The 24147-nt window shown below is 40.9% G+C and overlaps 1 protein-coding gene across 4 annotated transcripts in view; it reads right to left on the reverse strand.

Moving 5' to 3' along the window:
- Positions 1–16034, reverse strand: part of PTPN2 (protein tyrosine phosphatase non-receptor type 2) — a 29767-nt gene extending 13733 nt beyond the window's left edge. Inside the window, exons 1-5 of one of the 4 annotated variants that reach the window (XM_061448837.1) lie at positions 15802–16031; positions 13383–13473; positions 5679–5779; positions 4996–5094; positions 3700–3837 (exon numbers count right to left, since the gene is read on the reverse strand). In XM_061448837.1, the coding sequence (XP_061304821.1) occupies positions 3700–3837; positions 4996–5094; positions 5679–5779; positions 13383–13473; positions 15802–15870 (498 nt within the window). In that variant the 5' untranslated portion in view covers positions 15871–16031. Of the gene's footprint in view, positions 1–3699; positions 3838–4995; positions 5095–5678; positions 5780–13382; positions 13474–15801 lie in introns of all 4 variants that reach the window. The other 3 variants (XM_061448838.1, XM_061448836.1, XM_061448840.1) reach the window with 3 other exon arrangements.
- Between the last annotated feature and the right edge of the window lie 8113 nt (positions 16035–24147).

Consider the following 24147-nt stretch of genomic DNA (forward strand, 5'->3'; position numbering starts at 1 on the left):
GCCTGGGTTCTCCTTTCCTATTAGACACCAATACCTCTCCTACATCTCAGCCTTATTTCTGTGATCATAAAGACCAAAATTAATCCCTGTTGCAGTCTGACAAAGTGATATGAGGACAACCCACAAGTTTAAAAGCGTACCCCATGTTTCAGAAATCTCTTCCAAACACTATAGGAATTACATACATATATACATCCATATACAAAGGGACCACCAGATCCCAGAACATAGCTTGCCATTAGATTGCTTACGTCCACAAACAACATTTAACATTTTTGACATTGTAAACTAGCAGCAAAGTAAATCTTATCTTCTTGAGCTAGACCATCTCTTCCTGGTTCATCCACAGGACCAGACAGTGAGAGCCACTGAGCAGTCTTGTGTCACCTCAGTCTGACAGCAATGACCACACAGAGGCCTTTGGCAAAACTGAGAACCTGTTCTGCTAATGGGTTTTTCCAAGTATTGGCTATTTGCAGAGGACTCAAGATTCTATTTGGGGTTTATTAATGGTCCTTAAAGTATCATACCACCAGTGTCACATCAAATCTAATTCATTTCTTCTAGTCCTTTCTCCTCCAGTAAATATTTTCTTTGCAAATCTCTCTTTCAGTTGCTTTATTCTTATTTCTAGGAACCCAGTCTGAGATACATCAAGGTTCCTTTGGCAATTTCAATTCCTTTTCACTGTTCAATTTCCTCACCCAGTTAATCCCTGGTTTCCCAGTACTCATTTGCCATACCATACCTTCCCTGAATTCCCTGCTACACTGAAACTGAGGTTTTGCTTATAAGCATTCATTATGTGTCATATTGTATCTTTCTCCTAGCTATCTGGGTTGCTGCATCAGAAAGCACTGAAAACAAAAGTTTTCCTAATCTAAAGACAAGTACTTATATTTGTGACAAGAAAAGCTAAAAGCAGCAATAATGAGTAATATAAAAATACACATTCAACACAAGGTAGAGTCTTCCAGAAGTTACCTGTTAGTATCTAACAATTCTCCCGTGACATTGAATGGGGTTGCTAAGTTTTGAGACAATCAGGTTACTTTACAGATTTAACAGAAGGCTCTCATAAATATCTGTCACCTCTCCAGTACCCCAGGAGACTTTGCTTCAAATCACAGACGTGCAATAGGTTCACATATAAATGATTATGAACTTCTGACATGAGCACAGTATTTTCCTTCTACCCTATCTTCAAACAGAGGCAAGGGTTTGTGGAAGCCTTCACAGTCAGTCTTTGCAATTGCAGCAGAGAGCAGTGGTCAACTTTCAGAAGAGCTGAGAACTGTCACCAACAAAACTGGGAGTATACCCAGTGTGAACCATAGCGGAAAGGCAGCCCCAAATTTCTGTATTCTAAAATGCAGACTGGGTCAGGCAAAAAATAAGGAAATTATGAAATAATCACCAGTAGGACAAAGCACATTAGAAGTATTTTCAAAACTTCCAGAAAGATACCAAAACCCACCTCTCCTCTCCAATCCACCCAAATCTCCTCTCCAAAGCTTTACTGGACTACACTAGTCTCAACAGCTGTTTGCTTAGAACAACTGTTTGCCTAGAACAGATATAAACAAATCAAACAGCCAAATGCTTTGATCTAACCCTAAACAACACTGCCCCACCCCCCCAGTCCCACCTTTACTTCTAATTGGCCTTTAACAGAAGAAAACAAAACCACCACCACCAAAACCAGCCAAACATTAAACAAGCACTTCACTCACCATATAATTCTCTGCAAAATACGTATGTATTACAGAGATTTGTTGGAGTAACACAAATTTACTTTAGCTCAGGGCGGTTGTCTTGTAAAGACAATTGTAGTTCTCTCTGTTTTCAAGGAAATACTAAAATTTAAGTATCCTTGGAATTCAGAGTGTATTTTGTTCATGACGCATCTTATGGTCCAGGCATCAAGCGGCTAAATGTCTTACTGCCCTGCCTCCACCAACATCCCCTCCAGAAGAACTTATATAAACATAGTTAAGCTCACATTTCACAATACTGTCAATACTCATTTCCCACAAATTTTATGGTATAATTATCAAATTCTTACAGAAGACTGCACTTAACATCCACAGTGTTGTTCTAGAAACTATGTAGTTTTTCTGTTTGAGTAACCAAGTATGTTCTACTTCTTGTAACTGTTCCATATAAAAACTATTTTTTGGAGTTAATATTCATGGAGCCTTACAGAAACACTAGGGCATTAAAGTAAAAATCAGTACAGTAAGTTTGCTAAGTGTTTGTGAAACTGGTTTACATGACACACAACCTCTGTACAGCACAGATGGGCCCATGTTACCACTCCAAAGCAAACCAAGAAATTTAACTGCTCAATAGCTCCAGCTCTGAAGCCCACTATAGCACATGTTGTGCTGTTCCTCAAGGGATTTCTGCATCTTCCAGTTAACATTATGTCCAAACATACACGCAGGATAAAAATGGCATCCTTCAAAAATAGGAAGTTTAAGATTAGAGGGGCCAACATCAGCCAGAAAGAAGCATTCCACAAAGAAGTCTTTGGTACTTTGGAAAAATTACCTTAGCTTTCCAAAAAGGAAAGTTACTGTTTCTCAAGCACTGGCTTGCAAGCACTACTCCTCTTTTCTTTGCCTTCACTGTCAAAAACCAAACAACTACATAGAATTTCTCTGCATCAGCACAAAAGAATTTCATAAAGCTCTTCTTACACTGAATAGAAAAGGAACAACTCGCCATGTTTTACCATGTTGATCTTATGAGGGAGGTTTCAAATTAACAAACATCTCAAAGTACCGTTAATAGTTACTATAAATTCACATCATTTTGACCAAATATATCAGTGTTTATTAATGTATAAAACAACATGCAAAGGAACATCTTCAAGCTTTCCTTTCCCAAATCCACTGACAAGACAACCTCGAATAAAACTTGCCATAGTAGCACTTTCAATTAACATAAGGCAAGGTTTATAGGGAGAGAGAATATCTTACAAGACATAGCTGGAACAAACAGACAAGCTCTTCAATTCTGTCTTCAGCTCTGAAACAGAAGCAGCAAATTCCAACCCAAGCTCAGGCCAGGAACAATTTTTTTGAGCTTAGCTTGATTAAATTGTCAAAGTGCTTAATTTTTAAGAGAAAAGGATGGTTGGTCCTGTGGAGCAAAAGGGGAGGTAAGCAAGAGGAGATAAAGTTACCTATCTACAGGTGGTAATCACCCCTCCCACAAAAACCTTAAGATACCTGGACTGAATTATATGGAAAACTAAAGTTCCGTTAAAAAACAAACAAAAAAAATAAAATAAAACCAACCCAAACCAAAACCAAACAGCAATTACTGAGTGACTCTGATTTCTGATATTCAAAAGAAATCAGAATTTCTCCTAGGTACCTCCTTGTAGGGTGTTCCTTACAGCTCCTCTTAGAATCACCACTACTATCAATTACAATTCAGCAAGTTAAGGTACTGCCAAATGAAAAATATAAGTGTAAAACTGCAGAAGCTCTTATCTCTTTTAACGTATAGATTAATTCAGGTCTAGCTCACTCACATGCCACACGTACATCTTCAACATTATCTGAAGCAAAGTATATTAAAGTTTTCAGTGTAAAAGCTCAATGAAATCTGTACTGTCCATACGCTAAACGGTTTTCAGTAGATACTTAAGCCCAGGAACATAAGCTATGCAGACTGAGAAAAGCTTACGTTGATGTTTTCTAATTGCAGTAGATGTACTGTGTAATACGATTTGACATCTTCAGATACCAGCCTCACACGGAAACCTGTTTCACTGAATGTCATAACTTCTTCTTCTTTTGTTGGCCAGTACTGTTCACACTTCACCTAAGTGAGGTTTTTTCAGAAGGAGGAAAAAAAAAAAAAAGAAAAAGAAAAGGCCTGGTTAAGTATCCTAATACCGGCCTTTGCATGAGTAGATTCAGACCACATTAATCAATACAGCAGACTTGAGTACCTGCTCCCAATTTGAGGAATTCTCCAAATCCATAATATTCACAGCGAAGTTACTACAACTCTTTCAATGTCTATTATGCATTCCAGATTTATCTGTTTGTGCTTTCTTTCATCACAGGGTTAATGTGTTAAGATATACCTTAACCCTTTTCTCTCCCCTCCCCCTTCATTCTATACAGAGAACAGATCTTTACTCAGCTATTTCAACATGTCCCCCTTCCATTTCTGATGTGCACACCTGCTGATTTATGTAACTGATGTAACACATCAATCCAGTTTTCCCAAGGCTTGCTCAGTACCGGAAGATTCTTGTGAAACAAAAGCATGAACTAACAAAGTAATGCAAGACTGTCCCTTGCCCTTTACTCCTCTTGCCCTGCGCTCAAACTTCCTGTAGGGTAATTTTTGCATGAGAAAATAAGCAAGATTTTAATAGACTCAAAATCTTTTTTACTAACAAATCTACTCTGAAGAAGAACCATAAATATCAAGTGACATGCACTTGTAACTGAAATCCCCAGTGGGTTTAGGCACATTAGTAGAAAAACTACATCATAACGGAAGATTTGTGTATTTGCACATATACCACCAGCTTTAAGTAACTAGACCAGTTTGACAGTTGCTGGGCAGCAGCTTGGATTCATAGCTATAAACAGTTAAGATCACTACAGGATAAATATACAACTCGAATAGATTTAGAAAAAACAATCTAAAAATACTTAATTCAAGATTGTTCTCCCATCTTCTGTTTTGTTCTAGAGCATCTTACACTGCTTCTACTCCACCTTGTTTCAAACTGTATATCCTCCTTTCTCAGGTTGTTACTTTTACCTTTCTGAACTCATATTTACTAGGTGCTCCTTTGCCAGACTGAATTTTGCGTCTCAGCTTTAAAGCATTACTTTAATGTAACATTAAACACATGTTATGTTGTACACCGGTGAGAAAGTTCGACTGCTCTTTTAGCGTAACAATCCCTGTTTAACTGTACTAAAATTACTTTGCAACTTTAGATCTAATATTACTTACCGACTCTTTTTCAACAATTCTGTTCAGCATAACAACTGCTTTGGTTTGTTGCTGCCATATCATCAACCAAAAATGACAACATGTATTAGGCAGTGGACCCTGTGTAGTAAATAAAAAAAACACACCGGGTGTAAGAATGTATAAGTAAGCAGTGTTTGAATACAGTTAAACAGTTCATTGTGTGGAGCAGGAAAAGGCCTTCCTCTGAAAAGTTTAAACAAATTATTAATAGAACGTCAGAAATGACAGGCAAGAAAGCAACCAACAGACCAGCCCAGTACTTAAAAAACAAAACAACCCCAAAAAAACCTGCAAGAACTCAAGGAAGTGATGTTTCAGCCTGAGCATTAATATTCTCGTGCTCTTAGGAGAAAAGCTACTGCAGACAAGCTTACAATGTACAAGATGAAATAAAGAGTAAAAGTATTGTTGCAACCTATTTCCAAAAGAAGTGAAGAAAAAATGAGCAAGAAATACGTGAAAAGCTTTATATGCAGTATATTATTCATAATGGAATATTCCCTTTATATTTTTCTTAAAATACAAAATAATGTGTTCACAACTACTTCAAACAGGCAGTTAATATGAAACACATGTAATTCACAGAGACAAGGAATCATCCAAATACAAATTACAACTGTACAACCCCTCTCCCCCAGATTCTCAACCTCTGTACTACCTACCTGTGTTAAAATATAGTATCTCTGAGCTTCTTCTATGACCACTAGGCTGGCATTGATATAGTCATTCTCGGCGTTCTGCAGTTTTACACGACTATGATCATCTATAATTCAAAGAAAATAAAGAATTAATGATGCATCCATCTGGGTGAATACTCTCTAACAAACAGGCAGATTTAGGTTTGACAAGCAATTATAAGTAAACTCAGAAGTAGTAACTGAATGGTAAACTACAAAAATATATGAAACTAATTTCTCAGGTAACTATAATAATTGCCTGTCTCATGCTCCCTCAGCCTTCCATCAGAGTAATTTCTGTTAGCTTTTAACAGAAGCTGCTCAGAAAACTTGTAACATCAAGTTTTCTGGAAAAGAAAAACCAACCAAAACAACCCTCCCATACATGCCAAAAGATGCTCACAGCAATCCTTCAACAGTTGCATTTCCTCAACACAACAGCACTACAACTCACACTCTCACACTCTGTCCTATCACGCCAGGTCACTCCACTGCATGATTTCCTTTAAGTTCAGAATTCCAAGATTTTTTTTAAGTTTCATAGATTGAGGTAGAATCATAGAACTAAACTCACATGGCTTAAAAAAACGAAATAAATCTACTTGAAATAATTCAAACCAAGCTTTGATCAATTTAATTTTCCCTGTAATTTATTGTTTAATACTAGACAAATTAAGGATACTACAGAAAGGACACATGCAAAATGTACCTTTTCAACAAATGTTTCACTTAAATGAAGCCTAATCTAATTACACCGTTTCAGTCTCTCATCACAATTACACAGGCAAGACAGAAAATTCCCCTATTTATAGCAGAGGCAAACAAAGGACTCCATTTAAAAGTCTAAAATTAATATGAGAAAGATTATCAGAGTGTTGTACTAAAACACTGCATAATAGAAAATCACTGTGGCTGTTCCTAGAATCTTTTAGTATCTGATTTATCACCCTTTAGGAGCCACTGAGTTAATCAGACTCGCTCACAATAAGTAATCCTTCAGCCATTTATTAGAAGTGTATTAAATAAACTGCATTTTCAGTTTAAAATTTGTACATAACTGCATGCCAGGAAATGAGACTGACTGCAAACCTCCCAAAGCTCAACTGCCTAGACAGACTGCTTGTGAGTAAATAAAAAAATAGCCAACTCGAATTTAAGAGACTTCTACACATTTCAGAAAGTGATGGAATAGATTCCATAAAGAACCTGACAGAGCTGTGCATGAATTATAGTGCAATGCCAGTTTTTAACCTACATTTGCCTGGTCTAACTCACAAAACTCATTTGGGCTACAGACTGGTAACACAGCTGCTGTTAGAACGCCAGCACATTTTTCCAAGTATCACATTCAGTGCAGCTACGACAGCTGAGCTCAGACTGAGTCCCTGTATCACAGCCAGTCAATGCAGCACAAGGCTTATCTGAGAAATCCATGAATATGACCACAGTCAGGCAAAAAGCTGATGGGAATCAAAAAATAGTTACTGAATTAGACTCTTGTTCTATGAACTGCTCAAAAGACTTTATAAATACTTTCCATATGTTTGGAAATCCGGGAAAAGTACACTTACTATGTCTTGATCTGCTTTTATGCTCTCCCTCATCTATCTGCTATTGGCAGCTGCCAAAAGAGGATCTTGGCTGGATTCAAGGAAAGAAGTCAACAGTAGATTATTACATATATATTTTAAGAGCTGAGATTTGGGGCTGCTATCCTACCTCGTTTAGCTGCTAGTTTTTATACGCAGTCACAAATGTGCAGAGAACAGAAATACGCTTAAAACCTATTTTTAATACAAAAGTATGAGAAAATTACTGGTTTAATCTGTTTTCATTAGCATTCCAACTGTAAGGCAACACCATCTTGACTTTCAGGAGTCTTAAACCAATTTACGATACCCCTGTATGAGATAAAAAAATATTATCAAAGCCAAGACACAGTAAAAGTTAGACATGTGAATTTTAAAGTAAAGCCTCCTTGTATTATTTTGTCTGGATAGGAAAGTGTTACTTTTTCTTTTCATGTATCACTTTATCTGAAATGTTTCTACTGGAGAGAAATCAAGTCCTTTGTAAATATTACATGTCATTTGCCAACAGGAAAAACTTAAGATCTTGTTATAGTAAATCACACATACCGGTACTCTTGTTCTCGGAAAGATGACATAAGCAAAGAGCTGTTAACAGTTTCATCACCCAGCAGCAGCTGCTGTACTGCTGCCAGTAGGAGATAACTGCCTGGCCACTGTGAAGCTTCCTGCTATAATCCTTACACTCATTTGCAGCCTCATATTTTTCTTGTTACAAATTCCATTTATTTTTCATGTTTACAAAGCATTCTTTGTAAACATTCTTTGTAATTCACTAAAAAGCTTTTTTAACGCACTTTTAACAACTAATTCTAAGCACAGACAGCCTCCCTTCTCGCCCCAACTGAAACAGGCTGGCATACACTCCACAGGACAAAGACAGCCACTAGAATATACCGACTTCTTTCAAGGGAAAGGGTTCCTAAAGGACACAATGACCTAGAAACCTCATTCAAGCCTTGGCTTGCTCTTCTGAATTAGACGAAGCAAGCCAACTTTTCACAGCAAGTTAGCTGTAACATATTTCCCGTATGTAAAACACTTCCAGTTACAAAGTACTTCAGATTTATATGAATGATAAACCTGTTTTAAACCCTCCTAAAGATTTATCTTAAATGTTGCATGCCCACAACAACTAAAATATTATCAGGCAATACTCATTTTCTGAAGTGCTAATTCCCCTATTTCAACAAACTGCAGCCTGAAAAGGAAATGGAAACCCTAAAAATGCTTCTCATTCTGGCTTCTACACTAAGAAAACTACTCCCAGAATGACCCTGTTCAATAAGCAAAGTCTTATCACCCACTTCAAATGAAACCCTGTCCCACTGATATCATTGACAACACTCCCCATGTCTCAAACAAGCCCAAGACTTCACATTAGATATCAATTTGCCCACTCTCTGCTAAAATGACATATCCAGTTAAACTGGGATATGAAATGTATGGCATTTTACATCATACAGTTCTTGCAGTTGGTTAATGACAGGTTAATGTTTGAAAACAACCGTGTCTCTAGAACTGAGACCACTGCATAACTTAAAATTATCTTTTCTCCAAGAGATGTCTCTGGCTCCCTAAATACAAAGCTATTAACAACAAAGAAGAGTGAAATGTGACTTAGTGGATTAAAGAAAGTCATAAATAAAACATGTAGCCATAAACCAACCCAATGACCCAGTCTGACCCCTTCCTGCCTACCAGCAAATCCCCTTCATTTCACTGATCTAAATCTAAATCTAGTCTGAGCTGCTAAATTATTCAAATTACAATATTCTGTCACCAGATGTACAGTCTCAAGTTTCAGAGGTAGCCTAAGGCAAAGGAAAGGCAACATGACTTTTCCCCACCCTGCCACTGGTTGTATGCAATGAATGCCATCATATCGATCTCAGCATGCTTTGGGTTGGAAGGGATCTTACAAGCTCATTTAGTTCCAAACCACAGGCAGGGACACCTTCCACTACACCAGGTTGCTCAAAGCCCTGCAACACTGCCAGGGACAGAGCATGACCTCGCTCATAACTGAAACATATGCATAAATACTGCACAGGATCCTTACACTTTCAAGCAGGACTGTAGAAAACCCCCTAAGATACAGTAAAGTTTACATCAGTGTGTGCTACAAATTTCTTCTCCAGCCCTGAAGAAAGAAGTATCACCAAAAGTATCATGTTGAGTTTATTTATACCATGTTTCTGGTAACAAGATATTTTAGAGAATCATTAGATAACAGCATAAAAATCATTAATGTCAGCTTCTAAGATGAACAACGAAGAGTGCAGTAGGCTTATACTGAACAGAACAACTCTCTGTTCTCAGTACATTAACAGGACAAATGCAGGACAGAAAGGGAGCATTTTGGCAATGACAATCAGCACTATGTGCAAAACCCATCCACTCCCAGCTCTGTTCCCTGTAAAGCACCAATACTCTTCATGTTCCTCTCTCCCTGGCATATCCTCTGTGACAACTGTAAGTGGATGGTTGAAAGGTTCAACTCAAAGTTTACTAATGGCCAAAGGAAGATCCTCCAACAGCCATGTGATCTATGAGGTGAAAATGTCCAGATGACCTAACATACTGGGCTACATACCACACGACAAAGGAAAGCTAAGGATAAAAACTAGGTAGGTGCGTAAACCCCCCACCTGCCTTCCAGAAAAGGTAAAAGAAATAATAAATCCTGCTTATTTTGCCAAGGGGATTTCCTTCTTGCCTTTAAATCTGAGAGCACAGTAAGCAGACCTCTAAAGGCGTTTACAGTCAATCTGAGACACCAGACACCTCTGATACCACCGAAGGATAAGATTTAGAAGGAAAGTAGTAGCAGAAATCTTAGAGTTTCATTAAAGTTATCACTGGAGAAGAATAATCTTGCAAGTTATTTTCCTCTCTTAACAATGTTTTCTGAGAAATGGGCTCATCTGTCAGGAAATGACTGGCTGTCAAACCAAACCTACTTTAGATTAACTTCCTGCTTCAGTAGTACTACGTAGCCAAAATATTCTGCTCCCTACCCTAGACTAATAGCAAACTGCTAGATTCTTATTATTTTTGGCTAGGCAGTAACTCTTGAGGGCTTTTACCCAACCAAACTTATACAGACCATAAGTCTTTAACCAACAAAACTGGACACTAAGAAAAATATTTATGCAACTCAAGACAATGTGAAACTCAACTGCAGTGGGCAAAGATGATGAGCCTTCCTCTGCCAACAGAGATCAACTTTTCTCTAGAAATGCATGTAACGGACACGAATTGGCGTCAGTATACCTGTCCTGTGTATTATGGTTGAAATAGGGCAAATTAACCCAGTGCATCTTTCCTTGCACTTATAATTGACATCTACCAATAGGAGAGAATAATCTCTGCAATTCCTCTTGCAGACATACCACCTCAGATTTCAGACTGGCTTGGCTGTTATCTAGATATACAAACTATTTTTTCACCGCTATGGAGAAACAAAACTTTTTCATTAAATTATATCTTGCAATATGTTTAGGTAGCTAGATTTTAAAAGCTTAACTGCTAGTTCTGAGGGCCTTTGACTCTCAGAGAATATTATCGGTATCAACACCCATTTTTCTTTTAAACATTGTTAGAGAGCAGTGAAATTCACAAAGTGAAGGACCAAGATGTTAAGATTGTTCAAGACTGAGCTGTCTTGCATTTCTGCAACACTAATTCCTTGTGTACCACCCACAATTAGATGTGTTCACCAAGTGACCAAACTGCACAGCTTTTACCCCAGCTGCTCTTAAACTGAACTACTGCTGTCTTGCAATGTTATTTATCATGTATTCCCTCTCAGGTGTATTTTTCTTCCCAACTCTCACCATTGTTACAGAAACAATTATGAGTCATATTTGACAATACACAGATGTAAAATTCAACGGGAATTAGTTTGAACACAGTGTTTTGCTCTGTCCTCCTTGTACAGCCTTGCTCCTAGTACCCAGCTCTGCAGACTACCTTGATGCCCAATTCAAACCTTCTTTCTTTTACAAATGCTAAAAACAGAGATGTGCTTTGCATAGTTCACCATCTTAGTTCAGTCATCATGTTACACTCCATGTCAACCAACATGTAATGACTCTTTCCTGAGCCCAACTCCTACTTCAAAGCTAGATTTTATCTAAGGGCCTCTCTGCTCTTGCACAGGGTCCAGGGATTAATACAATCACATAATTAATTTCCTCCTGGCTCAACAAGCATTTCAGAAGCAGGCTTTGCCATGGCCCAGGCAGAGCTGTTTGGTGCTCTTCACTATTGTAGGAGGCATGCTATGTCATGATTAAAGAGACTTCTGAGCTCAAAAAAACTACAGGAGATGAATACAAGTCACACCTCTTACTGCTACTTAAATAACACAACATTTTATTTATTTTAGAAACACTCTAAAAAAAAACACAAAAAAACAAAACAACAAAAACACAAGCACATTAAAGGTCAGCTGCCATTCTCTTTGCAGTAGTGCCTAAGAAATTAAATCCATGGATGGGAGAAATAGTAAATGCATGAATACAGATTCTGCCACAGAAGCTGTATAGAACATTGGACCCAGGAATAGAACTTGGGTCTCATGGGTTTAAATCCAATTTCTCTTCTTATAACTCCCATCCCAATTTAGGTATGAAACAGAAAGTCATTACAACATAATCTACTTTACCACCGGTAAGATGCTAATGCTGTGCTGCAACAGGACAGCAAACCTGGGACATGCAAGTACCTCTGCATAGACCAACAAAGGCCCAGCAGAACCCTATCTCCCTGTACTGAGCATACAAGCATAACTTACTAAGCCTTGACTAATTTGAGACATCTTCAGACCTGTAAGCTTTTCAAACAAACTATACTGGGGAATGCCCTGCAGACACAGCAAAAAGGCTGTGAGTGCAGTACTGAGATTCAGCATTAAGCCAGACTAGATCCCTTTGGTGTGAATCTACAAGGCAAGTTTGCCTTCTGGCAGCAGTCTGATGAGCAGCACACAGCACTGCGTCTGACTAGTGTGACTCAACACAAGACCCTGTCTGTGGCATTTCGAGAAGTGCTATGCACATGCTGTTTTACCGCAACTTTCAACTGGAAACAAGGAGTTCAGCACTTCCCCAATCTTACAATAGGTATTCAGATTAGGCTCTCAACTGAAAAGCCCCAATACACCAGCAATCCATCAAAAATTCTTGATCTGGTAACAAGAAGGCTTTTATGAGCCTTTGGTGCTCTGGGAAACTTTGTGCTAAAGAACACACAAATATTTACCTGTTCCAACTTCAATATTTTGTAGAAAAATTAAGGCTGTACTGTTGCCCCCTCGAAGTCCTTTTGAACATGATTTACAATAGCTTTCTCCAACTGTAACTACGTATCGGTAATGTTTTGCTTCCATGTCCTTTTATAACAATTTAGGATTCCAGGTTCTAAAGTAAATGCTGAAATGTTGAAAGAAAGCCCACACCACCTCAGTAGCAAAGAAGATGGCAAAAAAAAAAAAGAAAAAAGAAAAAAGCTGTATTCACCTGAGATGCAAGATCCTTATGTCACAAAGGTCATTTTACAGCAGTCAGTAAAATACAAAGTACTCCATACCAAATCTACTTGATTGAGAAAACTTAAGAACTTCAAGCACATATTCTTCTGAACAGACAAAACGAAATATCAAGTATTTTTTAAGCAATAGTAGAAATTGAGTGGCATTTACCCACAGCCTTATAAATGTACAGAATCCCTTAGCCCAAAAAGAAACTTTTAGTCAAAGCTTATTAACAATTTCTGTGCTCAGCACATGTTGATTTTTTTTTTACAGATAAGAAAATTATTTAATATTGCCTTACGAATATCTTAAAAACATTACCTTGCAGCTCACAAACACTGACGCATATACTAATAACTATGATTTTCAATCACATCTCATTCCCTATTCAGCGTAATGGTTTAACCAGCACACTTTTCTCCCTTCTGTTAATGTGTCACAAAAAACATATTTATCATAGGTTCCATGTCTACAGAAATAAAAAATATACAAAACCTATAATGACCACATAAACAAAAAGTCTACAAAGTTTACTGTAATAATTACAGAAAAGATACTTACATGGACTAACATCTCTGTATCTGTTCCGATTTTTGTTTTCTGGGTATTTTGCAACTCTGTGAGGGTAGTCACTGGATTTATGTCGAATTTCCTTTAAAACACAAGAAATGCAACTTACTTATAGCCATTCAGCTGATTAAGATCAGTTTCTACTGATCTTACATCCTATTGTAAGACTTTCAAGCTTACTAATTAATCAGGGTTATTAATAATTAACATTTTAAATCAACCTTTACTACACCTAGTGTTATTTTCACTCAGAAAACACGTGTGTCATTCTTGGCCATGCTGTTGCCATTAGATGACCCCACATTTGGCTAACAACACCAAAGCAACATAGGCACAATCTAGTAAGCAACTGATGTAGCAGGATCAAAGGGGAAAAAGCACCAGGCTATTTATTATGCTCAGAGCTTACCTCAGACTGCACATTATCTCCCACAGCAATAAGAGCCTCAGACAGAACTAACAGCACTGTACTGCTAGCTCCTTTACACCAACTGGCAGCGTAAGTCCCCACAACAGTAAATTAACTATTTATTATTTTATGGCTGCTGTTAACAGCCACAAGATGATTCTTGGTGGTTTGAGAGTTCAATCCATATAGCTGTAGTTAAACATGACCCATGATGAAGGAGCAATGCTAGACTAGGTCTAAAATCAGTTTTCACAACACAATTCAGCCAGCTCAAATTAAAACAAACCAGATGCCAGATGTAACATAAGGCATATTACACAAGAAAAACTTTCATTACAAAGAAAGTGAAAATCAGTATTATTTATTCAGTCATTAATTCAGACTGCAGAGGAGCTTTTCAAGTCAGCATAAATATTCCAAGGTTCATGTGGTTTTACAAGTCCTGGCAAATTCATGGAACCAAAGGGCAAAGCTACTGTCAAGAAGTATAATAAAAAAACCTAATACCCGACTTTTTTTTTTCAGAGAACTTCACACGTCTCAGGGCAAGCACGTGTTTCTTACACATCACTATCACAGAAAAATACCTTCCTAAGCAATTAAATAAATGCTACTTAAAAATATCATTTGCTATTTTCTCTCTGATCTGTATTTGCCAGTTTTACGCTAATACAAATGTGCTAAGTACTCTGAGTAAAAATCCTGAGTTTGCAAAATCTACAAAATCAGAAAAACATAAAATTCTAATACAAAAAAACTTTATTTAAAAATATTTTACAGTTTATGTGTAGTAGAATTAGGATATACGTATTCCAAGTTTAGAAGAGCTCTTCAGTTTAATTCTCCAAGAGCACAAACAGTATTAAAATGCCACGGGAAAGCTGACTTGCTAAGTCTGGATATACCACAGGTGACGTGCATGTACTTTTTTACCTCATGAAAAATGACAATTGCAGAATTCTTTCCTAAAACTTCTATCTCACTAACTTAGCACAGTTTATTTCTGCTATTCCCTGTTAAATTCAAACCACAGTTCAGTTTCGTAATACCTGTCTAGAGATAATGTATTTGAAGCACACATAAATCAAACACACGGCTAATTTAACAGAGGAAACGCACAACTTTTACTAACTACAAGTTATCAAAGAGAATTTTCGGTTTAGATTCTTTTCCCTCATTTGTGAAAGAGCCCTGTAAAATGTCAAAAAGGCCAGGTTGGACAGGGATTTGAGCAAGCTGGTCTAGAGTGAGGTGTCCCTGCCCATGGCAAGGGGCTGGAACTGGATGATCTTTAAAGTCCCTTCCAACCCAAACAATTCCATGAAAATACATACTGGTTCAAATAACTTCTATTACAAGTTTACATATGAAGTCGATTTCATAGAACTGACCCAAAGACTATTGTTGCAAGTCAGTAATCTCCCTGTTTCTAGAGAAAAGGGTGCTTATTTCCTGACAGATAACCGTGCAGGCCTGCCGCAGACGCCAAACAGGCGAAGACAGCGGTACAGACGGCTGTCGTCGCTAAGCGAGTGCTTAAGGAACCGCTGCGCAGCGGTTTCAGACGCAGAGCCGGGAACCCAGGACAGCTAGCGCGCCTCCGCCGGATGGATATCATCAGGTGTAACTTTCCACTCTGCCTGGAAACTGCGGAGGACGCACCCTCACCGGGCCCAGACCAACCCGCTCGGATAAACCTGAGGCACCTAAACCGCCGCTGCCCTCGGCCCCGAGCCCGTGCTGGCACACTGCGCTCCGGCACCCGACAACGCCTGCGCCCTACAAGCGCTCCCCGCCTAGAGAAGTGACGGCCGCTCGCCGGCGCATGCGCGGCGCCTGCCCGCAGCTCCGCTGCGTGCACCTGAAAACCGAGCCGGGGCCCTGCAACTTCCGTTCCTCACCGAGACGGCGCGTACCGCCAACGACACTGCCGACCGGCGGCCCCCTCCTCACTGCTGCTCGCCGGCTGGAGGCAGAGCCGGAGCGACCCCCTTTGCTCACCAGATAACGCGCCTGCCAGTCGTTAGTGGCTTCGATCTCCTGGAACTCTCGCTCGATGATGGCGAGCATGGCGGCGGCCAGCGCGCGAGCCCGTCCAGAGGCCGGCACACTCCCGACCCCTCGCGCGCTGCCCACCACACGCGAGCGGCGAGCGTGCACATACGCTCCCAACGGGCCCCGCCGCCTCCGGTGCCAGGCGCATGCGCGGCCCCGCCTCCGCCCACCGAGGGCTTCCGAGACCGCTGCCCCGGGGAGGAGGCGGGCAAGCACCTGGTGTGATGTCACGGGGCGGGGGGCGAGGAGGAGGGGCCGGGGGTGCCCTCAGGTAACCCGAGGTTGGGGGTGTCGGTCTGGTTAGAGCTGCGCTTCTCTTGCCTGCCGCCGAGCCAAAGACGAGCTCGGGAGCAGGGCAGCTGGCGGCCGCGTGTCTTTCCAGCGCCATGGAAAGGGCCAAAGGCTGGCAGACCGCCGTGAGAGAGGTAGCGGTTCCAGCCAGCGGTGCGGCCCGCCGCCCAGCCCGACTCAGCGTGGTGACGGCCGGGCAGAGGCCGCCCGGCTGCCCGCGCCCCGCCTGGAACTGCTTGTTTTAAAGAACAAGTGAAACTGCTGCAGTGAGTCCAGAGGAGGCCACAGAGACCATCAGCGGGCTGGAGCACTTCTCATGTGAAGACAAGATGAGAGAGTTGGGGTTGTTCAGCCTGGAAAAGAGAAGGCTCCGGGGGGAAACCTTAAAGCAGCTTGCAGTACCTAAAGGCGGCCTGCAAGAAATCGGGAGAGGGACTTTTTACAAGGGTACCTAGTGACAGGACAAAGGGAATTGGCCTTAAGCTCAAAGAGGATAGGTTTAGATTAGATATCAGGAAGCTCTTCCCTGTGAGGGTGGTGAGGCACTGGCACAGGGTGCCCAGAGAAGCTGTGGCTACCCCATCCCTGGCAGAGTATCAGGCAAATCACAGCAAGGTTTGTCATCTCTAAAGCAGAAATGCAGAATGCAATAGCCCACCGCAATTGCTTAAAAAAATAAAGTGCCTCAGGAAACAGCTTCGAAAACGTTTAGCAAAAGTAAAGGTCACACAGCAGTCAGCAAGGGCCGCACTGCTCAAGCTGCAGGAAAATCTGCTGTACAGCTCCAGGTAATGGAGGGGTGCCTGTAGTCCTTCAGGTAAGCAAGCTAGGGTGCTTCATACCTCAACACCGATCCCTGGTTAGCTTACGGCGACTTAAAAATGTGTGGTGGTAACTAGGACCGCGAAGGGGCAGAGGTTAAAGCACCAGGCTCTCTCCTCACACCCGGCTGGCAGCCCAGCCGCTGGCACAGGCGCCGCTCCTGCGGAGCTTAGCTCCCTGTCCTGACCTCACTCAGAGCCCTCCCCCGCCCCTAACAAGATCCCTCACGAACTGCGAGGTTTCACCGAGAACACACCACCGGTTGGCCTCGCCCCTCTCCACCGATTTAGCGGTTGGCTCCGCCCACACCGCTGCCCCCCTGGGGGTTAGCCCCGCCCCGCCCTGCCGCCTCTTACGTCAGTGCCCGCGGTGTGTGATGCCGGTCCCCTCTTAGCCCCAGGCCTCCTCAGAGGGCCTGCAAGTGGGCTCGTACACACGCGCAGATGCTGAGCGTGGCACCTGAAGCCCCCTTGGTAATCTGAGCACCGCTCCCCTGCCCGTGCCGCCCTGCTGGCTGTCACCCAAGTCCCGAGCGGCAGCTGACGCCGAGGCGCAGGCTGAGTAGCTGGTGATGTTTGGGAGCAACTGCAGACGAGTGACATAAGGAGGAAAGGGTGTAATCCCATCGGTAAACTGCCGATAAGGTAGCATGCCAGCCACCACGAAAGCAGCACAGTGCAAAGGCCACAGTAGCAAAGGGCAGCCGGGGATGGTGCCTGGCACGAGCCTTCCCCCACATCACACCTAAAGGCCAAAAGTTGTGTGGTGGAGAAACCTGGCTTCAGTGCTGGATGAGTTGAGTTTACACTCCTCTCTGCTGTGGAGGTTTACAGCTAGAAAACAGCAACAAGGGTCACTCAGCATGACACAGTTAAAGCTGTGGCTGCCCCAACCCTAGCAGTGCTCAAAGCCAGGTCTTTGAGCAACTTGGTGTCCCTACCCGTGGCAGGGGGACTGAAACTAGGTGATCTTGAAGTGTGAGATGTGCTTGAGTTCAAGGTCTGTCAGCTAAGGAGCACCCTGTGTGTAGTGGCCGAGTGACCGTTGAGACACTGGGGTGTTTTGAGAAGGATGCAGAAGCAGTGGTAGTTTTGATATATGAACACAAGAACGTCTTATGCCCTTTTTGTTAGCAGTGTCAGCAGGGGATGTAGTTAATATGGAAAAACAACGTAATGGTGTTAGGAGAGGGAGTAACAATGTTTAGAATCTGTAACACAAATCAGTGTCTAGAGACAGAGACAGCTCATGGAAAACTACAGGAAGTGTTTATTAACTGTGATCTACAGCTGGCTTAGAAGAGCAGTAACTGGTAAACCAGGGAGTTTCTGGAGAAATTGCCATTGTTTGCTTTTTGATTGTTATTTTTTACTGCAAATATGCTGAAAATGTTGTACCAGTTCTATGGGTTTTGGGAACTGAGCCCAGGATAGGCCCAGGACTACAGTTATAGTGGTCTATGGAGAAGAACTGTATATACAACATCAACCAAGTACATTCATTAGGAAAACTTTGTTCTATAGCTAATAATATATTCCAGTTCTGTATTAGCTGTTCAGCCAAACCCAGATGAACTGCTACATAAACTCTCAAACCCTTGAGATAGCGTGAGACATATAGCAAAGCAGGATAATGGAGTTGCTGGAATGTGTGGTATATCATTTCTGTCTTAGTATAAACACAAACAAGTAGTTATTGCTATGTTTCCTTATTAAAATGTCTGATAACTTGAGAAGCCCCTTGCTGTGCTGACTAAACAGTCACCCCTGGGTAGCTGGTATCATCATCAATTCTGATCTCAAAAGTGGTTTGGTGCTCTTGCTCATTTGAATGAAAAAGAGCAATCAAGTTAACCTTAAATAGGTTTTGCGCAGTGACCCTGGCCAAACAATTAACTTTAGTACCAGTCTGGAACGAACTAAGTGCTTGTTCCTCAGTATGTACTTTTTTGGGGGTCATTCACTGGAATTACTTAAGTATCATTTATTGGAAATGATCTGTTTTGTGCTGCTTTTCTGAGAACCATTTTGGATATTGGTAGAGGAAGAACAAATTCTTCCCTGAGGTGGTTTTATTCACAAATACACTCCCTATCAATCTTAGCTGTTAAGGAAGAGAGCTGTAATGTGCTTAAATTTGCCGCTATGTGAAAGGATAAGAACAGTTAAGTCTTACAGCCCAAGGCCTAAAGCAGAAGATGCTCCCTTCGTGCACGATGTGGATAGGTCTGGAAACCCCGAAGGGCTGGCCACTCCTCTGGCATCTGGTGGAGAGCAAGATAAGCTGAATGAAAAGGTCCAACAGTCAGGACAAAACAGGTTTCATTACTTCTGTGCAGTCTTTACAGTGAAGTCTTCCTATTTCAGACTTTTTGGGACTGTGTTCTTTGTTCAAGTGAACATTAAAAATTCGTACTGCTGGGAGTAGATGTCAGTACAAATACCTGTCCTCAGCTATATTGCTGACTTCCTCCCCTTACCTAAAACTATGTTTTGGCATACAAGAAAAGAAGAAAAAAACGCAAAATGTATATAGCAAATCGCAAATTCTTGTACCAGCAACAACAGCAGAAACACAAGGAGCCTTAACAGGTTTGCATTCAGCTAAGGAAGTATGTCACATTAGTCACAGGTCCACAACAGTGGGGTTCTAGTGTCCAGTGTCTCTTTAAAAGTGGCTATGTAGTAAAAATGATGGAATTATGGAAGCTATGATTAGGCTTTGAAAAGGACAACACACCTAAGCCCAGACTAAATGATTGCCCAAACTGCAGTTTGGAGTGCTGGGTAGAAGAAATTCACAGCTAAGGAACAAAGGAAAGATTAAGGTCTATTAAGGAAGTCTGGTTTATAGTCCAGAGATCTGTGCCAGAGTGTATGGCGCTGGGCTCCTATGGTGAAGCTGAAATAAATGTGGAGTGTGAAAAGAAAGCAGCAACTGGCAGAAATGTTGTCATGAGTGAGTGGACACTAGCTAGCAGAAAAGGCAGCCAGCCAGGATGTCTGGTGGGTACAACGACTTCAGGCTCTGCTGTGGCTTTGTGAAGCAGCCCTTCCAGCAACCTAGGCTGGGGTATGCAGCCAGCCACAAAACCTAATGCCTGTGAGTCAGTGCAGGGGGTGTGGGGTATGGTGACAGGAAGAGAAGAGCCAGTTGCCAAGAGAAAGATGACTCCAAGTTATTGTTTTTATTGCTTGTAGAGAGGATTTTGCTTGTTGGGGGTGGTTTGTATATGTTACCTGTTTTTCCATCTCTTTTTTCTTTTTACCCCTAGCTACAGTGACATTTATTAAAATCACAGTTTATAAGTGAGAAAGTCTAATTCAGTAGGTGTCAAAAGTGGCCCAATGTCATCCCACGTCCCTGGTTAGAAGGTCATTTTTCGCTAGAAACTGTATCTGTAGAAACTACCTGTAGCTGACACAAAGTTTTCACATTGAAAGTTTACTGAGACTTGCATTTGTTTGAAGGTGACCAGTTATTAGGGTTTACAGGCTAAGAAAGTTGGGGCTGTTCAGCCTGGAGAAGAGAAGGCTGCGTGGAGACCTCATAGCAGCCTTCCAGTATCTGAAGGGGGCCTTATAGGGATGATGGGGAGGGACTCTTCATTAGGGACTGTAGTGATAGGACAAGGGGTAATGGGCTTAAACTTAAACAGGGGAAGTTCAGATTAGATATAATGAGGAAGTTCTTTACTGTGAGGGTGGTGAGGCACTGAAGCAGATTGTCCAGAGAAGCGATAAATGCTCCATCCCTGGCAGCGTTTAAGGCCAGGTTGGACAGAGCCTTGGGCAACATGGTCTAGTGTGAGGTGTTCCTGCCCATGGCAGGGGGTTTGGAACTGGATGTTCTTAAGGTCCTTTCCAATCCTAACTATCCTATGATTTTATGAAAATGGTCTTCCTCACAGACTGAATAGGGCTGGTACATGCTTAGACCATTTGTAATCTCACAGTTACTGTTTCAAAGCATCACCTCACATTGCTGTATAATGGTCAGAAAGGTTAGAAAACTGCAGTTCTGGAAACAGCTTTATGTTGCCTGGAGAGTCTTTTATTCACATTCTCTCATAATTTTGAAATCATGTTATCATGATCTTGTCACTTACCTGTAGCACAGATTTTTTATTTTAATGGATTCCATGCTCTGTTACACATATCTTCATCTACATTCAAGCTTATTTTCCAAATTACAAAATGAAGTTAATTCTTTGAATTACATCTGAAAACTTTGCAATGCATGACTCATAGCACTGTTATTTGCTAGGATAAGTTCTTGTAAGAAACTACTGTTTTGGCAGCAGAGGACTGTATTGAGGAGTATTGATAAATGTTTCTGTTATAAATTTGTGTTCTCAGTTTTATGTTTCAGTTTTCCTTTGCGTTTCCCCACACCTGAACAAAACCAATGTGCCTATTTTCATGGGTGTAAAAATCTCCAAACTGTATTTCCCCTCTTCCTCCCAAGTAGTTTGAAATAAAGTAATAAAGGCCTTTTTGGCAATGGGATTTAGGCTTGTAATTCATTTTGCAATTTATGTTTCTGCATTAGACAACCTGAAGTGCCAATAACAGGAAAGGGTTTTCTTTTACTACTAGTTGTAATAATGAGCTGAAAAATCTCATTGTTACTCACTTCATAGAAACTTCAATTTACCATGTGGTGGTGAGCCTTCAACATATATTACAATAATTATTCCTGTCTTCCCTGTGCTAGCAAAGATAGATCTGTGCAAGATTTGTGCTACCTTTGCCTGATTTTAAGCTGACATTAATATATCTGATTTCATACAATTTCCCGTAGAAGCTCGTCCTCTTGAGATTATCAGCAGCCCTGTAGGAGCCACATTCTCTGAGTCACTGTTTCAGTGGCAGGGTTCCACAGATGTGTGGGCTGGTTTTGCCTGCTAGATGTCCTTTGGTATGTTAGATATAGCAAGGTGTTCACACTCGTGTCACTGTGCAAAGGCATTGAATCTTATAAGGACTGTAGAAAACCAGATGAGAAATTGCACAGTGGCATTTATTTGGAAAGGCAGGACTGCAACCATCAACACACCTCTTCTTTTACCCTCCAAGTAAATCAAAAAGCAAGGAGGAAAATAGATTTTGCCTGTAGGTGGCAAAAAGCCATGAAGAAATGTTTGTTTTTTTTTTTCCAGGCAATTCCTAACAAAAATGTGCATGTGACATGCATCTCTTTTTTTTCTTTTATAATGTCTCTTATAAAATTGCCTTTGAAACTAACCTACCACAGCAGGAGTCTTAACGAAAATCTGTTTTGCATAACAAGTATGTTACAGTTTCTGAAAGTATGCTATGTTTTCTTTGGTCCAGACATTTAAAACCTCTAATTCCTACCCTTATGGCTATATGAATTGCTGTAACTGCTAAACCAATTCATTTGTTTTCTCAAAGAAAAGAAAAACTTAGTGTAATGTACTGAAAGAAGGATCCATAACACAAATTTTCCAATTGGAATGCTGTCAAGGTCTCTAACATCTTATTTTAGCCAGTGGAACAGTTCCAGCAGTTCAAGCCATGACACTGCCACTTACTGGAATTAACAACGTGGGGAGAAAAGCGCCCTTGTAACAGAATGTGTCCTGTATGAAAATGGGGGTATGAAATTATCTGGATCTTATGAATTTAGGTCTTTTTTTCCTACTGTCTCACTGCATGCAAAGAGACATCACTAGCCATCAAGAGATTCTTTTAATTTAAAAAACTATACGGCACCGCTTCTCAAACAGCTACTTCAGTGGCAAACAGCAGTACCCTCTAAATACACTGGAAGCAATTTGTCACAAAGAAAATGCTTAAGGTTTCCTAGTACCCCTTTGTCTTTGCCACCCTTTTATATCAGATATGTCTTGATTGCATGTTACATCACTCAGAGTCTGATTCTTCTCAAGATTTAAGTATAAAATCACATATTTACTAACACAGATTTGCAGCAATGGAACAATGCTACAAAAAGATAAAGAAACAATGTATGTTATTAAGGTTGTATTGGTCAAGAAATAGCCTCCAGGATCACTTACATCCCAGCTGGCTTCTAGTTCTCATTCATTTTGAAAGCTTTATTGTCCTGGATTCAGCAGACATCTATTCACTTGAAATTGATTTTTTTTTGTCCAAGATGGACAAACATGCCTCATACCTTGGAGACCTCATAGCAGCCTTCCAGTATCTGGAGCAGGCCTATAAGGATGCTGGGGAGGGACTCTTCATTAGGGACTGTAGTGACAGGACAAGGGGTAATGGGTTAAAACTTAAACAGGGGAAGTTTAGACTGGATATAAGGAGGAAGTTCTTTACTGTAAGGGTGGTGAGGCACTGGAATGGGTCACCCAAGTAAGTTGTGAATGCTCCATCCCTGGCAGTGTTCAAGGCCAGGTTGGACAGAGCCTTGGGTGACGTGGTTTAGTGTGAGGTGTCCGTGCCCATGGCAGGGGGGTTGGAACTTGATGATCTTAAGGTTCTTACCAACCCTAACTATTCTATGATTCTAAGATGGCTGTTTCCTTCGTACCAGCTCCCTCTTAAGAACTGATCAGGAAAGGTAGGATGCAGAGCAAAAAACCAAAGGGTTTTTTCTTGTGTTCAAGCCAATTCACCTTAGTTTTGCACTTTGTTTCTCCTGATTAAGAAAGAATATTTAGTTGAGTATGGTGGTTGGATTCCTGAAAGTGATTCTGTGAGGAAGGGATTAGGGTATACAATTGCCATAAACCCATATCTGCATGGCCCAAAAAACTGTGACATTAAGGTTTATATTGTAATCAGTACACTCCTGATTTCCCATTGCTTCTCAACATATTGGTAATACCTGATCCATACTAGGATCAGAAGTTATAAATGCACAATGTAATTTCTAGATTCAGAATATATTCTGGCTGCTGAATCCCATACAAGGAATAAATACACCACCAGCAATGGTGAAATGAGAAGTGGAATGCGTTATTTGTAAAACCTTGCCACATGTACACTCTTGGTTCTTGTGGTTTTCTCTGGGAAACATCAGAAGTCTTGCAATGTTGGTATTTCTTAGTTTCATAAAGTGTGGTAAGGATAATTCTCAATTTCCAGAGTTTCAGCAATGTTAGAAAGCGGGATGAGTCACCTGAAGGAGGTAACTGCATTAGCCATTACAGCTAAATCTGCCATCAAATAAGCA

Source organism: Pezoporus flaviventris, unplaced genomic scaffold (assembly GCF_033815535.1).
Source record: "Pezoporus flaviventris isolate CSIRO_AGI_PZ_B2104156 unplaced genomic scaffold, CSIRO_AGI_Pfla_v1 ptg000007l, whole genome shotgun sequence".
NCBI lineage: Eukaryota > Metazoa > Chordata > Aves > Psittaciformes > Psittacidae > Pezoporus > Pezoporus flaviventris.